The sequence below is a fragment of the Chiroxiphia lanceolata genome, chromosome 7 (genome assembly GCF_009829145.1).
Source record: "Chiroxiphia lanceolata isolate bChiLan1 chromosome 7, bChiLan1.pri, whole genome shotgun sequence".
NCBI lineage: Eukaryota > Metazoa > Chordata > Aves > Passeriformes > Pipridae > Chiroxiphia > Chiroxiphia lanceolata.
Window position 1 is genome coordinate 3,634,471 of NC_045643.1, and position 16,534 is coordinate 3,651,004.

Genomic DNA, 16,534 nt, shown 5'->3' on the forward strand with positions numbered 1-16,534 from the left:
ATTTCATAGCACACAATCAGCATTCTCTCACTGAACTGTGTGTTAAGACAATACTGAACTGAGCACTGTGACAGCTGCCACTGGAGTTGATATTCTCGTGCCACTTCTATTCAGAACCCCCTGGTTCCAATTGCTTGTAGATCCAAAGGACTTTCACACAACAGTGAAATTTTCTTGACTCAAGGGTGACTTTTCTCTTGAAGGTCAGGCCACAATTATTCAGCTTATATTAAAAGGAAAAGAAAAATGAGAACAAGGGCACTTCTCCTGTGTTAAAAATGCAGTTGTTACTTTAGAACTGGTGCAAACAAAGTACCTTTTGAAGCCAAGCACTTACAAAGCATACAAAAAAAGGTACCTGCAAAATAATTTCTTTTCAATAGAGGAGGTGGTAGCATTTAGCTTATAACCTTTTTAGTGTTTCTACTAATAAAACTAAGTGAGTAAAAAGAGGAATTTTGGTCTGAACTTTTAAAGACGTTCATTGCACTTTCTAAAGACCATTTTATTTTATTTCACTGAATTACATGCCTTTAAAATGTGCAGGTTGTTCATTTGGAGTAGAGCAAGTATAATTTTGCCTTTTTCGTGAAGCTCAGATGGCAGTGGGCATTAAACTCCTGTTAATTTAACTGCACAGGGAGTGATTCCAAACTGACCTCTGAGATGTGGTACAGTGCTTTTTGTTGGACTGCTCTTAAGATAAGATACTACTGAATGTAGAAGACACCTGGGATTAGTAACAATGACCATGTCTTACTTGTATTTTTAAAGTATAAGTGTAGTAAAGTCTTTGCTCATATAACCCTAATCTTTCCTGCTTGTAAACAACATTGAATTTTACTCAATAACAACATGGTGCAAGTCAAGCTTGTTCGTTTTTCTGTCAACCTATGTACATGAATATTCAATGTTGTTTTTCTATAGTATTTTCTTCATTTTATATACATATTGTGTTGTATGACATATGTGGTTTTTAAGTTAACTACTAAGACTTATTAAAAATTGGCCGACCAAATAATGTAAATGTTTGTGAATTCATTTTGATGTATCCTTGCAGTTTGCCTGCCCAATGATAGGTTCAAATTTAGATGTTTTTAAAAAGAGAGCATAATCCTCCAGAACTCACTTTCCTTTTTAATAACTATGTCTTGTCTTATTGCAGGAGGGGTTCAAAATGGGATTAACCCTTGAAGGCACAGTATTTTGTCTTGACCCACTAGACAGCAGGTGCTGATGCCAAGAAAGTAAATGTGAAATTCCTACGCAGTGGGTGTTTTTTATTCCTGAACATGTACTCACAGATGCTACCCAACGTGCCAAAAATTGCTTTTTTTCAACATTTAGGCTTTTGTGAGGCTTGCTTCTGTAAAAATCCAACTTTGTCTCAGTCTTTCCCTGTACAAATGTAAAAAGTTGTATTTGTTTATGAATTATGAATTAAATTACGCTGTCGTGTTTCTTTCTCTTGCACTTTGGCCCGAGTTTACTATGCTTTGTGACCATTAGCTTGGGAAAGTTCTTCAGAAAGGTCACACATACCTCTCTCTGTTTGCAAATGTGCAGGCATGATTTCTCACATAATGCTTTACCTGGCAGTATTTTGAAATTCTGCTTTTAAGGCATTATTTAATATTCAAGCAGTAAAATTGTTAGTATCTGCTACAAAAAAATTCAATTTGCAGTGAAAAAGCATAAAATACTAACCATTATTATATGCTTCAAAGGTAAATCTGGATACAGTGTAATTGATTTCCATTACTGTGTGTGGTTACTATGCTGTATATATGTTGTTATTAGTTTATGAAATCCAGATTTTAGGTCCTTTAATTCATGTTTTAGAAACTAACAAATTGTCAGTCTGCTAATTAGCGCTTAATGAGCCTGGAAGAACTGCTGAATTGCAGGACGGACAAAGTAACTGCCTTTTATTTTGATATTTTATAGCTGAACTGTAAAGTATGTAATTTGGAATCCATTTACATTCTAACCACAACTTCAAAAGGAAGATTATGGTCTTGCATTTTCTTAGGAATTTCTGTAATTTTGTACATAAGCAGGCACTGGGCTCAGATCTCTAATTGCTTTAGACACCTGAGTGTTTACAGTCAGGCTCTGTTGAGTATTTTTTCACTATCTGCTTTTATGTTACATGTCTTTGATTTTGAAGCTTGCTGCAAAGAATTCAACATAAGTTCATAAGTTCTTCATACCCACTGGTTGTTCATGTTACACAAATACCTGCACACCAAAATTTTCAGCTGCTGGTGAGTTGAGTGCTGACCTATCTATGCACACTCTTCATTGATCTTTAGCTTAAGCAATAAAATTCCCTCTTAAAACTATCTCAGAAAATTATTACCATTAGTTCAATTTAAAAACTTTAAAACCTCTAATATTTTTCCCTCGAGACGTAAAAATGTGGAAAAAACCCTGAATTTTCAGATTGCTTCCTAATGGTTTTTTATGAGATCTTTTTTTTTTGTGTTACTTATGGTTTTGTCCTTAACAATGATGGTTTACGCCAAACCCACATTTTGCAGTTTTGTCATCACATGTGTATCTTTATGCCCATTTCAACAAACTACTTTTGCATGTACCTTTGGAGTTCACTGAAGTGGATGTGATTATTTCTTTGCTGAGTTTGACACATGCTCAAGTACCTTGCTGAATGGGGGCCTTAATGTCTCAGATTACATTAGTCTTCCTCTGTCTTATTCTGTGGTCATCATTCATATAGAGTATTATATAGAAATATATATATATAAAAATATATGAAATCACTAATGAATAGAATAGTATATGTTTCATAAAGAAAAGTCTTTATAATTTTGTTTGTCATATAGTATTTTGGAATTTGTATAATGAGGATGTTTAGTAGCCATAACAATGGCCTTTTTTAACAAATAGAATTTGTATTTTTATTGTACTTTACAAAGCTTTACATAATAAGCATCTATTTAGTGGTCATTTATTATCAATGGTAACACTAAGATAATGTTTGCACACTTTAAGAAACCTTTTTCGTTACTGATTTTTATGATAGTTGACTGCAAATGGCATGGTTAAACCTTACATACCTGGTCAATCCATACAAAAATACTTTAATCAACACAGCAGTGTATTTTTAATTTTTATGTGATCCAATTGGAAAATGTATTTCTATGTAATCTCAAATGTCTGTTTAATTTTGCCTAAAATAAATGTTTTTAAATAAATTGCATCCTAGAACACAGTGTTCATTCAGTAAAACACCCAGTGAAAGGGAGGGTGGGGAGGTGCTCAAGTGTTGGGCAGGACCTGCCACAAAGGATGGTTTAGTACTGGAATGTGTCAGTCACCCTCCATCCAGGAAGGGATCTCATCTCAGGGTAGAACAGCTCCAATCACCTTTATTATTGAATTTGGTCTAATCTGTAGCCCACAGGGAAAAATCTTGTATATATGCAGCTACATAATACTAATACTTAGGGGGTAACTCTCCTTGCAGTGCTCCCTGGATTTAGTTGACTTTTTTTTACTGCCTTTTTTTTTACATACTTCTCTGCTCAGTATACTTTGCTGATTGACCCCAGTGGTCATTTAAGGAGGGGAAGGATGTAATTGAAGTTTTCTGAACCTTAAAAAGCAACCCCTGTACACCAGGTGTACTAATGGACAGGCTGCTGCAGATGGTGTTGATGCCTTTGAGAAAACTAACCCTAAACCACTGGGTAATTACTTCCCTTTCTCTTCAGGCTAATACCCCAAACCCATCTAACCACTTCCATTTGTGGAACTGGGACTCAAACAGTTCCTGGGAATGGGAATGGGAATGGATGCTGTCAGGGCCGGCAGGTCAGGAGCATGCGTCACCTCCTGGGAGCTCTCGCCACGAGCTGTTCTTTCCTACTGGTATCAGTGTCCTTTTGCAGACAGTGAAATAACATCTTGTGCTAAATCTTCAGACTGTTACCCTAAAAATACATATTTGAGAGCAGTACAAGGAGCCTGGGTGACTGTTCTTGCCCTGGCAGAGTAAATGGGAGTGCTGCTGTTGCTCAGAGGAGAATGTTGGTTGTGGAAGCTGTCTTACTACAAATTCCCATTCTTTCCATTATCTATTGAAAGCACAAGCTCTGAGCTTTCTGAAAAAAAAACCAAAACAAAACAACAACAACAACAACAACAACAACAACAAACTTGAAAGCTGCTTTGGGCTGAGAATCTGAAGTGATTCTTCTGATTGTTTGACTATAGGCATTTCACTTGACAGAAGCATTTAAAAAGAGAGTATCATCTACTAGGTTAGAGATATGGTGCTAATGAGTGATGAACAAGACTTTTTTTTTTTGACTTGTAAATTTACCCTCCAACAAAAATAAAAGGAAATATCAGTGCAGCTGTGTGCTGCCTATTTTGTCCAAACTTTTCTCTTTCTTTTGGATGCCTTGCCTTTCCGTTTTTATTTGTTCTTCTTTAAGCTCTGATTGCCTTGCTGATCAAGCTAACTGTGGCTATATCACTTCTGGATGTCTAATACTACATTTTGGTTCCACTGGGTGACTGCCTTCCAACTGTCTTGGCATGTTGTACCAAGCTATATTGACACCTAGAAACAGGATTCCTTGCTTTCCATTCCTTTTTTTCTATGATATGAACTATTTTTCCATCCTATCTACATATTATGCTATACCTGAGTAAATGAGCTGCTTAGGTTAGAATTCTTAAGTCAAATCATCTAATACTTGGTGAGTTTATGCATTTTCTCTTTTTTTAACCTTTGATAAACCAGTGAGCATCATTGTAGGATGTTCTCAACTTAGTCCATTGTCTTTACTCTCCGATGGGTTTGTAAGTGGCTGTCTTGTCCTTCCATGTGACAGATGTGACTTGTGCTAAGCATAGAATTGATCAAATTGCTCAAATTGGCAAAGATCAACTTCTTCATGTGGTGAAAGGAATGATATTCCATTTTGGCTTCACTGATGGAAAGGAAGAAAGGAAGGAGAAATTCTCACACTTGCAGAAGTGAGTGTGGTTGTGTAATCCCAAAGGTGATTGAATGTGCCAAGGAAAGGGGCTGGCTCTGAGACTTCATTGTGATGATTAATTTTCAATTTGTGGAACTAAGCACAGTCTCATTGTCACCAAGGAATCCTGCTTCAAAAAAGAGCCCCTTCTGCAAAGCAGGACAGTGTGAAACCTCTGGTTAAACACCTGGAGCCCCTATTTTCACTCTATCTTATTTGTCACTAGAGGTTGTCACCCTTTGGGCACCCTCTTATGACAAGAAATGTGCTGATAATTACAGGTAAGCTCTCAAATTATCTTGACACTTTGGGGGTTTGTTGTTGCTTTTAAAATTAGAGGATGAAGAAGTCACACTTGAAAAAAAAATCTGAATAACTGGCCATTAGTTTAAAGTGCAACCAAAAATACCTACTAGGATGTGTTGGGTAAGCTTCAGCTAAAAGACAGCAAGTAAGCTTTGGTACATAATTAGCCTGCTTTTTGTCCCTCTGCCCTTTTAAGACAAATTCTCAACGAGAGACTGAGACATGAACTGCATTATCAGCTGCTGAAAAGTACATAGTAGTTCTCATCAACAAAATAGAGAACAGGATTTCAAATCTGTGATTTTGTTCAGTTATTTCAGAACAGTAAGGCTGTGTTTTGTCCCAAGGAAAGGCTGATATTTGTAATTCATGCTGCCTCCTTGAGATGCTTCAGTATTCACTGAGTGTTGATGCATAGATTAAAGAAACTGCACATTTATTTATTCATCAGACCATAACACTTTCTGGAAGTACAAGACACTTCCAGTGGATTTCATGGACTGCATACATAATTCTTGTGTGTCATGGGGTAAAGGTTTCCAAATGTATGAATATGCAACTTAACTTTTGTGTTTAAGAAATTTCTCAAGAATCTAATTTATGTATAGTTTGGGATAACAAACTCTGCAAGTTTAGTCTCCTACAGCAGATTCTGGAATGGATTGAACTTATTTTAGGGCTCATGTGAGTTGCAGCAACCGAAATCAGCATATTTCAGCCCTTGGACTTTTTTCTTCCCCTGTTTATTTCAGCAAGGCTTATGCCTTGCTATAAAGATTAAGAAGGAGCAGAAACAGATTAGGAAGGAAGCATAGAAGAAAATTAAAGGAGGACAAAACACAATCTTGTGCCAACATCAAGCAATTTTGCCACATTGCACTTTTTTGTGAGGCTTTACTGATGACTTCTCTCGTTCTGCCCCATCCCTTGCCATGCCCATCTCAGGACTGTGTGAGGGCTGCCAAGAACCAGATTTACCATGTTTGCAGCCCACAGGAACTGCCCTTGGAGCTGTTTGAGCTTGCCAGAAGCAAGGAATGCTATTCCTAACCCCTGTAGCCTCACGCAGAGTAGGTAACAAAGTGAACCTCATCCAAGACTCCTGCTGGCTGCAAGCTCCACTTTCCATTCATTTATCCTAATTTCTAGTAGTTTGTACCATATTAAAGACCTGGCTGAGTTGTGTGTCTGAGAAAGGCTTCCAGAAGGATTGTTTGCTGTACTAAACCGTTGCAAAAGTGCTTTAGCTCGTTGTCCCTATTCCAATATTTACTGAAAAGTGTGACAGTCATCCATATTTTCTAAATGCCTGTTGATAAAATGTTTACCCAAATTAATCTCCTTATGATGAGAACTTTCCCAAAACAGGAGTCTTAGAACAGACCCTTAGGAATTTTCATCAATTCAGTTTCCTTTGCAGCTTCATCCTACACACAAGCTTCTCTGACTGAAAAGCAACTCAGAAAATCTATTCAACTGAACATTTCTAAAAGCTACCTGGAGGTTCTGCCATATGTGACATTTAAATTATTGCAAGTTTGATTTCTTGTTGGGTTGTATTCTGTAAGCACTTTATTCAGTAAAAAAACCAAGATGCTTTTTGAAGCTTCTGCACCAAAATTAGTATTGGAATATTTTTAATAATTTCATTTTCACTGAAAAGAACTGAATGAGTTCTCTAAGAATCTGAGCTGGTTCATTTTGGAAAACTGTTGTGCATTTTAAATATTTTTGTTTTCTTGTTTGGGTTTTGTTGGTTTTGGTTTTTTTAAAGGAGCTTCATTGTTTTCAAATAAAGCAGTCCTTGACAGCTGAAAAGACTCAGAAAATCCTGAGCCTGTGCACTGCAATAGGACAAGGTTCTAAAAAAGTTATGGTTCTTAGGGGGGAAAAAACAATAACAAAACTTATTTGAAGGACCTCGATAGACTAAAAATCTGGACTTTTTTTTCACCCTCATCATTAATTTTTAGGATATGTTAGAACAATATTATTGTTCACATGCATACTTTGCTAAATTTTTTCTAATGGAAGAGAGCCACTATAATGGCAGATTAGAGTCGTCTACAGTCTAAGCAATGCAGGAGTGGGTTTCCCATGTTTTTACAAGCTTATATATATCAGAATACTATGAAGAAGCCAGAACAGATCTGAATTTTTGAGACACTTCAACCCTGTAAAATAATTACGTGATCACGTCTAATTTGTAACAGATAAACCTGGGATGCAACTTGACTTGGCAATAAAGGTTTCAAGGTAAGTGAGAATTAGTGAGAAATCTTACAGGCAGATGGAAATGCTCTGTGGGATTTCTTGCCTGACTGGACTGAACTGTGCTCTCCTCATGAGTAAGGCAGCATTTATGCAGTTTTATCTGATGATCTGCCACCCTGCTGCTGAGAAGCAAAAAAATAAATAAAATGCTTGATTCCATTTCCAGATTTTCAGTAAAAGCGTCTCACAATCAAAACTTTTGATCTTGACTTTACAGTTTGCAAGTCTGTTCTCGCATCTTTAAGGTTTTAGTGAGTCTACATTAAAATCTGTCCCTCAGATTTGAGAATTTTTACCACTCGCTGTGTATATTTTGATAGTACCTGTAGATTGCCACAATATTTAGTGTGAAAAGGCTACATTAGACAAGGCTGTGATCCATGTCATCACAACTGGATGCTGTTGTAACATTGCAATGGCTTCATTTATGAAATTGGAGTAATAGAATGTTATAGAAGGTTCCATTATTTAATAACCCTTTAAAAAGGTAGGTATTTTTAAAATAACAGAATCTTATTTAAAAATCTGAAATATGTGACTAGAGAGCTAAGTAAACAAGATAAATTGCCTCTTGGCACTCTAATAAATAAACCAGCAAGGCCACTAAAGCCACATGAGTCATAGAGCCATAATGAATTTGCTTGAAACTTAGGAAAGCAGGGATTTGTTTTCTCAGGACCACAGATTCAGTCTCTCACAGACCTCCCTGCTTAAAAAGTCAAATGCCAAAGGGAAAAAAATATCCCACACAATATTCTAAACAATATTTGACTCTGATCTAATGTATTGCTGTAGGTAGGTTTACATCGAGGTTGAACTAGAAACATGATCACCACAAGCAGCAATGCAGTTTGCATGTTGTGAATTCAACCATTTAGAAATAAAAGCATAGAAATAAAAGGCATTTACTGCTGAAAAAAGTCTAAGACACAACGATTAGGACTTTATGGTTTTTAAATATGCATGGAGGGGTCATCCTGATTCTTGGTGTGTGTTCATAAGCAAACTTTTATGGTCTCAGAAGGTACTGGGAAGCAGTGAGAAAGGTGAGATAAAGTGAGAAAGGTGAGATAAGGAGAGAAAGGTGAGATAAAGTCAGAAAGGTGAAATAAAGTGAGAAAGCTAATATAAATGAGATTATCAATAGGACAAACCTGAATTTGCCTGACCACAGAGCCCACAGAAAACACTCTCCTGATGCTTAACTGCTCTGAAAAGATAAATTTTGGGGCATCTGTGAGAATATGACTGATTCAGAAAATGCTACTACTGAGCAGTATCTCTCAAGGGTCTGCTGGACCACAGTGTTACTGATGGGTTTCATTTTTCAGAAAAGTGTGGGACAAACTGCATCGTTTGTAGTGACATCTGCTTGTTGATCTATCTGCGTGGGAATGGGAGAGCTGATCCCTGTGGATGTGTGGTGTGCAGGCAGTGAGGGGCAAAAAAACTTTGCTCTTCCCTCTAGAGACTGCTGCTTCCAGGGGTGGCTCTGGAGTCAGGAGAGAAGAATCTGAGGTACTCAGACAGAGAGGTGCTTCACACCCGGCAGTTTCTGAACAAGAATACAGATTGCCAGAGCTGACAGAGTCTGGGGAAATGTCAAGTCGATCTCCATCAGGATTTCAAGCACAAGGCAAATAAATGCAGACAGACGTTGAATGCATTCCAAACACTGCCCCCCCCCCAACTCAGCTGTTACAAAGCAGAGAATAATTTAAAAAATTCTTTTTCTCAGCCTGAGAGTAAACCCAGGAGAAAAGGTTACCTTCAGATACATCCTCACAGAATTTAGACTAAATAGGGACACATTCTGACCCTCCATATTTAATTAAAGGCAAAAAGACGGTAATCAAGAGAGAGTTAATGGTATGTATAAAATATGCATTACACCTGTGTTTTATAAATGCAAGCCCTTGAAACTTGGAGTAGTTATTTTTACATAGAGTATTCTAGCTTCTGTTTGTTTGAATGCTACTTATTTTTCTTATAATCGTTAGGTTTAATTCATTTTTATTTTTTCACAATTTCGGTTTTCCTCGAGAACTTTCTGGAAAGCCATGTGGTGCATGCTGTGTGTATATTTCAATACTCTGACATTTCTGCTTAGAAACAGTGGCAAGACCGGTTTTTTTGCTAAAACCTAAAATCCAGTCCTCTGCCTAGGAATCAGGAATTGCATGTTGATGTTTTGATAAACCTACAGGGAAAGTTGGGGGAAAAAAAGAAATACTGTGGTTGGCCCCAGGAAACAAGCTGTTTTCCAGGAACGCTGAATTAGTTTGTAATCTGCAGCTCCCTGTCTCCTTATGGTTGTACTTTTACGTTCCCGTGCAACGGCATCACAGGGCTCGAGCATTGGCTGGAGTTGATCCAGTGTCCTTTTTTCCCCCTCTCTCCTCTGATTTTTGTAGTCCAAGTAATGCCTCTAACTGTCTTTTTTAGGACAGCTTTTGGGGCAATGTTGGTACCACCTTGTAGTCTTATCTTTTTTTATCCAATCAACGATTGACTTCTGTTCAATTCTGGTGTTGTATTTTTTGTTCCAACAATGCATAATAAGTATGTACTAGAAAAATGTTGCCAAGTCTATAAAGCAGGAAATTAAAACAGTACCACAACTTTATTTTATAGAAATAATTTCTTACTGAAATTCTTGTATACTGCTCTGGGATTGTCTTTTACAAACTGTCTTTTTAAAACTGATTTGTTAGGGGAAAGTGTGTCTTTACCTTTCAGTTGCACTGCTATATTGGATGTTTCCTAGTTTTTTTATTACTGTAGGTATGGCAGGTTAAAGACAGAAAAATGTTCCTGCCTCTTTTTCAGTCTCTTAGTGTCCTTGGATGTCAGGCCATTCCTTTATCTGCATATTGGGATTTAGACAGAAATAAGAATATACATATAAACCGTATATTTTTTATATTGTTCCACTGCAGTGATCCTTATTCCTTGAAACTAAAAGAATGTGAGAAATTCAGAATAAGGGCATTAAATGGTCTACGTATTCAACAGGGTGTTTACATATTCATCGGGGGCAGAACTATTGCAATAAGAGATTTTACAGGGATGAGGTAAATGGGAAATCCTAAATCACAAACTTTTGGGTCTTAGCATTTACATCATAGGGAAAAACCCATTTTATCTTAGGGGATTTTACAGAGGGGAACAGGTATTCAGGTCTACAGGGAACACAAAGAGAGCGATAAGGTACAATAGATCTTCTGCACAGGTCTGATGGGATCAGGGTGTGGATCCTCTGGCTCGAGCAGGGCATGTGATAACATCATGCAAGGAGTCTCTTCACATCCTGCTGAGGAAGACAGAAAGAATCCACAGGGATGAGGTCAATGAAGAGGGCTTTTCCCAGCTTCTGTAGCCCATGGCCTTTTGCAAAGACCACTCAAATCTCTCTCTGCAAATATTATATCTTTGGGATCCAACATCCAGCTTTCCACTTCCTCACCCCAACAGTCCCTGTGCCCACACCAGAATCGTGTTTGCATAGTCACAGCCATGTTCATTAATCTGGGCTCTTGAGCAGTTTATACAAGACTTGTTTTTCTGCTCTTGAAAAGAAATCCTGTATTGAATCTCACTTGATAGGCCTTAATTGTTTAGATTTTTTTCCACAAGCTTAAGATGCTTCCTGTGGAACGTCTGCCAAGAGAGAAACCAGGCTTCCAAGCACCACTGCTGTAGGACTTGTTCAAAGCATGAGCACTTAAACCTCATGAAAGGCAGACTAGATACTTCTGATGAATCAACCCCAGCTTCCCATTAAAGTCTGTCTGGAAGGTCTTTCTTTGTGTGGTTGCCATTGTGGTCCTCAGCAGTTCATTTGGGGAGGAGATGTTGGTTAAGACCATGCCAAATGTACTCCTGCTTTCCACAGGGCTGGCTCAGGACCTCTCTGTGGCTGTGGCAGATTGAATTCACAAGGAAAAGTGAACTGCTGCCCTACAGACTTGGCTGGCCCACCTATCCAAACTCTGCCACCCACACAATTCTCCGTGACCAATGTTCCTGTTAATACTTTCATCCTCCTGTGTATTGCTGAAGGCATGTGCTGCTTCTTAGGAATTCCAGAAAAGTAACCAATGGTGGTACATGCTCCAAATTTGTGCATTAACTCAGGGTAAGACCACACATCCAAGCAGACTGTAAAGCTTCCAGCTTCATCTCCACCGCTAATGGATTAATTAATTCCCAAATGGGCCTCTGTCTGTCACAGCAGTCTGAAATTCCTGCTAACTCCAGGGCAGTCAGGGTCCTGTGCGAGTTGTTCTTACAGGTTCTGGTGGCCGAAGTCTTTCCACAATCTTTTTACTTCTTCCATTGCATTAGATATAACTGGCTTTTCTCTTGAGTCTTTGCCAGTGTGGCCAGGGGCTTTTTCCCTGACTTCTGCTGCAGGTAAAATATTCTTTGGTCAGAGATGGCTCTGATGAAGAAAAGGTCAGTGTGTGCCACAACCCAGAGTGCAGGAACCATAGGATGCCGTCTGTCCATGCACAGACTGCCAAGCCTTTGGCTGGGCCAGGCCAGGTTACAACAGCTTTATCAATTCCCTTTGGAAGTTGTGGCTGGAGCTGGTGTCTGGACAGTCTGGCTGGGCAAACAAGTGTAAGCACAAAGGTTGGTGGGAGAGAAGGTTTGGGTTGGGGACAAAAATGACCAGCTTTCACATCAGCAGCCTGTTAATGTAATTAAAAGGGACAGGCACAGGAAAGACTTGTAACTGAGGACAGTGCAGGGAAGGGCAGGAGAAAAAGCTGTGTAATTCTCTTGTTCAATCACTCTTTCCATCTTGTGTCAGCATTTTTAGCAGCTGCCATAGAACCAGTGAACCACATTTTGTGTGAGTGTACACAGCATATGTATGTTGGACTTTCTGTGACACCTGGGGCATCCTCTTTGGCTTCCCAATACTTGCTGCCTGACTTCATATCCAGTGATCGATGTGTGTAGAGTCATGCATGGAGAAGGTGCTCTTTCTGCAGTCAGTCTGTGTCTGGAAATCATGGAACTTATTAGCTGCAAGGAATCCCTTGGTCAGAGGCAGACATATTTATGTTGGTGAATGGGAGTATGTCTTTATGTGATCCTTTCTAGGATTATTATGCATTTAATTTAATTGGTATTGTTTCATCATAGCCTTATTGACAGAGTATAGTAATTTCAAAGTGACAGTGGTTCTCCCTGTCATTGTCCCACAGATATCCTTAGATATTTTCCCGATAGTGCAGACACCTCCCTCAGGGTTGGCAGACTGTTCCTCCCTGGAATAATTAGCATAATTCTAATCCTATCTCCAGGAAATTTAGTTAATTTTTGTTTTCTCCCTCTGTAAGAAAGAAAAAATAAGTTTAAGTATAAAGTTCATTATAATATGATTATCTAAGTTTATGTGAAGTCAACCTGCAGTTCAGAAAAGAATAAGCCTTTTGCCTTTTTAAAAGTATGACAAGACTGGCTTATCAACAAACACAGTAAATTACAGCTCTTGGTTTTAATCATGCAAATATTTATACAAGCATGTGTTTAAGTGCAGGTACAGCTATATAGGTCTATATATGTACCTTCAAACAAAAGAACCCCACAAAACTCTTTTGGAGAAGCCACAATATCACAATAAGTAACCAAATTAAATAGGTACAGTAGCTGTGGTCTTCCTCACTGCCAGATTAGTGATGCTACAAATCTTGTGAAATACTATTGTCCACCCAGACTTGTACTGCAGTCTACAAGCTTACATACCCTAATGACTGTTGATATATATGATACATACTTTATGCCAACTTTGCTTTGCAGATAGAGTAGGAGAAAATAGAAACATTTTTATTTTCTCTAGCATTTTCAGTGAAGATTAAAGTGGAGTTTCAAAGAAACTGATTGAGAATGTTAAGCTCTTGCCAGAGTAAAAAGCTGTTGGCTTGCTACAGTTTGAGACGTCTCATGATACGTGTGACACATTGTTATTCTAAAATGGCTAAAGCAGTCTTGTATTGAAACAAAAATATGTTATTCTTTCTTCAAATATACACAGAACAACCTCATTCAGAGCCACCATACAAAAGGTTAAAAATTGTTCAGAAGATTTTGGGGTTTTTTTTACTGTAAGAACATTAACATAATTTTATCCTTTTTGTGTTTACCAATACATTTGATCAAGCCACAGAAGATTCTTATGCAAGCAGCATTTTCAAGGCAGCAAAATCCAGATTGTCAAAAGTGAGGGAAGAGTTTTCTGGTGCTTTTTCTGTCGAGCTGAATTATTTTGCTGTCTGAGTTAATGTTTTAGCTGTCTATTTAGCAGACTTTAACCAAAGCCCATTTAATTAATACTACTAGGCTGCAATGTTTTTAGGTCAAATATTACAGAGCTGTTTTTACTTGTCTTAATATCTGAACTCATCTATGAGTAAAGCTTTTAGCATGGTCTCTAGCAATCTGACCTTCTTTCACATGACATGACCACAGGCTGAACTCTGCAATGAAGGTTTTACTTCTTTTGTTTCGTCCCTGACCTGAAGTGATATCAAATTTCCGTTGTTTCTGGAAGAGCTCAAATCCAAGCTGTAGTCCAATGTGCTCTATGATTTTGATCTAAGTCTGAGCATGCAGTTTGCAAATCTCAGGCTGCTCTGTCAGGAAAACCTTGACAGGTGTCTGTTTTATTTTACTTACCAAACTCAGATACGTTTTAGTCACTGGCCCAGCTTCACTGCTTTTGGCACGACAGGGAAGTCACATCAGGCCTGTCCCATTTTTGTACTCTCTTAGCAGCTTGGCAGAGCTAGAAGCTCCAATTGAATTGGTAATTATTCACCCTATGGCCATGCCACAACAGCAGTGATTAGTTATTTTCTGAGATGTCCCACCTTACCTATGCATACAGCAAGACACTGGAGAGGGCTGAGACACTTCCACCTGAGAGCAGCCCACTGAAACCCTTGAAACCACACAGGTGCTGCAGATTCTGTGCCTTCAAATAACAGCAAAATGGAAATAACAATGTCTGAGCTGAACCAGAAGGGTTTCATCCCACCTCCGTGTGGCGTTCCCAGGCTAAGACGGGGTGGAAAACCTTCCAGGACCAGTCCACAGCAAGTACATAAAACCTGTGCAGCTTTGTGTTAGTCCAGAACACAGCAACAGTGCTCAAAGCCACAGGGGAATTCAGGGGAAGCAGTCTGAAGAGAGGGGAGTCAGGCCAGAATATTTCCTTTATGAGGAGGGGGGACAGAACTGAGGAAAGGTGAGAGTCGAAGAAGACAGCTGGGAAGACCTCTGTTAAAAAGAGCATTGCCAGTCATCTACACCTCTCACTAGAACTGTGAACAAGATAATTTAAACCACCTTGTTATTAAACAAGAGACTTTAAATAATATTAAAGATGACAGATCATGGAGTTAAAAAAAATTAAAACAAAAGAAAAAGGTGTCATAATAAGATATTTCACAATTTTATGCAGTTTTAAAATACTTGTGCTTCCTGTCATCATTTTACTGCAGATTGAATGGGAATTAGTAATAAATACTCCTGTAAGTACTATCCAGTATATGTTTCTGGTTCTTTGAAGACACTGAAATACCTGTAGGTGAGTATAAAATCTATGTAACATGTGAGCAGTGTGCATTTTATTTTCACACTCAAACTCTGTTGCAGACAGCAGGGAAAGAAGGAGCATTTGTCAGCCTGCTGGCAGTACTGCTTGCTAAATCCTAAACTGAACAAGAATCTTCATTCCAGTTGTTTCTGTTCATCATTTTGGATGTATTGCCCATTTAATTCCATTGCTGTATATCTCTGCAGTAAAGCCTAGCACACAGCTACGATTTTAAATAATTAAAACAATTTATAGAAACCCAACCCCAGCAGGAGCCCGCAACGTTTCATAACAGCCTTTCTAAAGGATTGCCTGGTGAAATTCTCACCACAGTGCAGTTGATTTAATCTCTATTACATGCAGATGGCTCTCTTTTTGTGGTTTACTTTGCTGCAACAGCATTCTGTGTCAAGGTGACACTGCACCAAATTACAACAGGAATTGGCAAAAAAATTAGTGATGTGCTTATTAGTCTGTTATATTTGGGTGTTAGTTGATTTTTGTTTTATTGATGTCCTTGGGGAAAATCCAACTTTTTTTTTTTTCTCAAAGTGTTTTGGATCTAAAACTAATACCACCACAGTTTATTAAATTATCTGGGCTCATCTGCTCTTTCCATCTGTTAACAGAAAGTGCAACTACATGCTTTTCTTCTTGATAATTGACATTATTTGGTACACTTTGAAAATTTTCTATTTGGAAGAGTCCTTGTGTTACAAACCTGAGACATTTGAAAACTGACCATCGTTAAAACTGCATTAAAAAATGCCTCTTTTAAGTGTAACTTCACTTAGATATCCTCACTTAGACGAAGTTTGATTTTTCCAATGATTTTAAAGTGGTTTTCTCAGGACCCAGGGGGAATTTACTATCCCAATTCCACAGAAATTCAGTGGAAAATACCAGGTGGTGCAGCTCACTGTAAGTTTAAATAGGGAAGGTGGAGAGACAGTTGCAATTCAGAGGTTCAGAGGTCTGCTGGGAAGGACCTGAGTATTTCTGGGTCCTTTGAGCCATGTGAACCCTGTCAGTCCTTGCCTGATATCTGGATTTAATTTGGATATTTCAAAGACTCGCTTGTTCAGCCTCCTACCATGGTCAGTCTTTTCCCTCGGTGCTCTGGGCTGGGGAATCGACCCCCACACTCTTTTCCAGCTCTGACTCCAGGCGCTCATCCCACGCCAGGCCTTCCCATGAAATGGTTGCAATTAACCTTTTTGGCCATCTTGTTCCATGCCTGAACAGGGGGGAATTGTCCTTTGATTTGCACAGAAGCTTCGAGGGTCGCTTTGGAATATTGAAGATCCGTAAGCTCCCCTAAATCTGCAGG

General features: G+C 38.5%; 1 protein-coding gene across 6 annotated transcripts in view; it reads left to right on the top strand.

Annotated features, from left to right (window-relative positions):
- The window catches only part of GULP1 (GULP PTB domain containing engulfment adaptor 1), a 155,006-nt gene extending 151,778 nt beyond the window's left edge, over positions 1-3,228 (top strand). For all 6 annotated transcript variants that reach the window (XM_032692805.1, XM_032692803.1, XM_032692804.1 and 3 more), the window contains one exon: positions 1,166-3,228. In XM_032692805.1, the coding sequence (XP_032548696.1) occupies positions 1,166-1,187 (22 nt within the window). In that variant the 3' untranslated portion in view covers positions 1,188-3,228. The remainder of the gene's footprint in view (positions 1-1,165) is intronic.
- Positions 3,229-16,534: the final 13,306 nt, after the last annotated feature.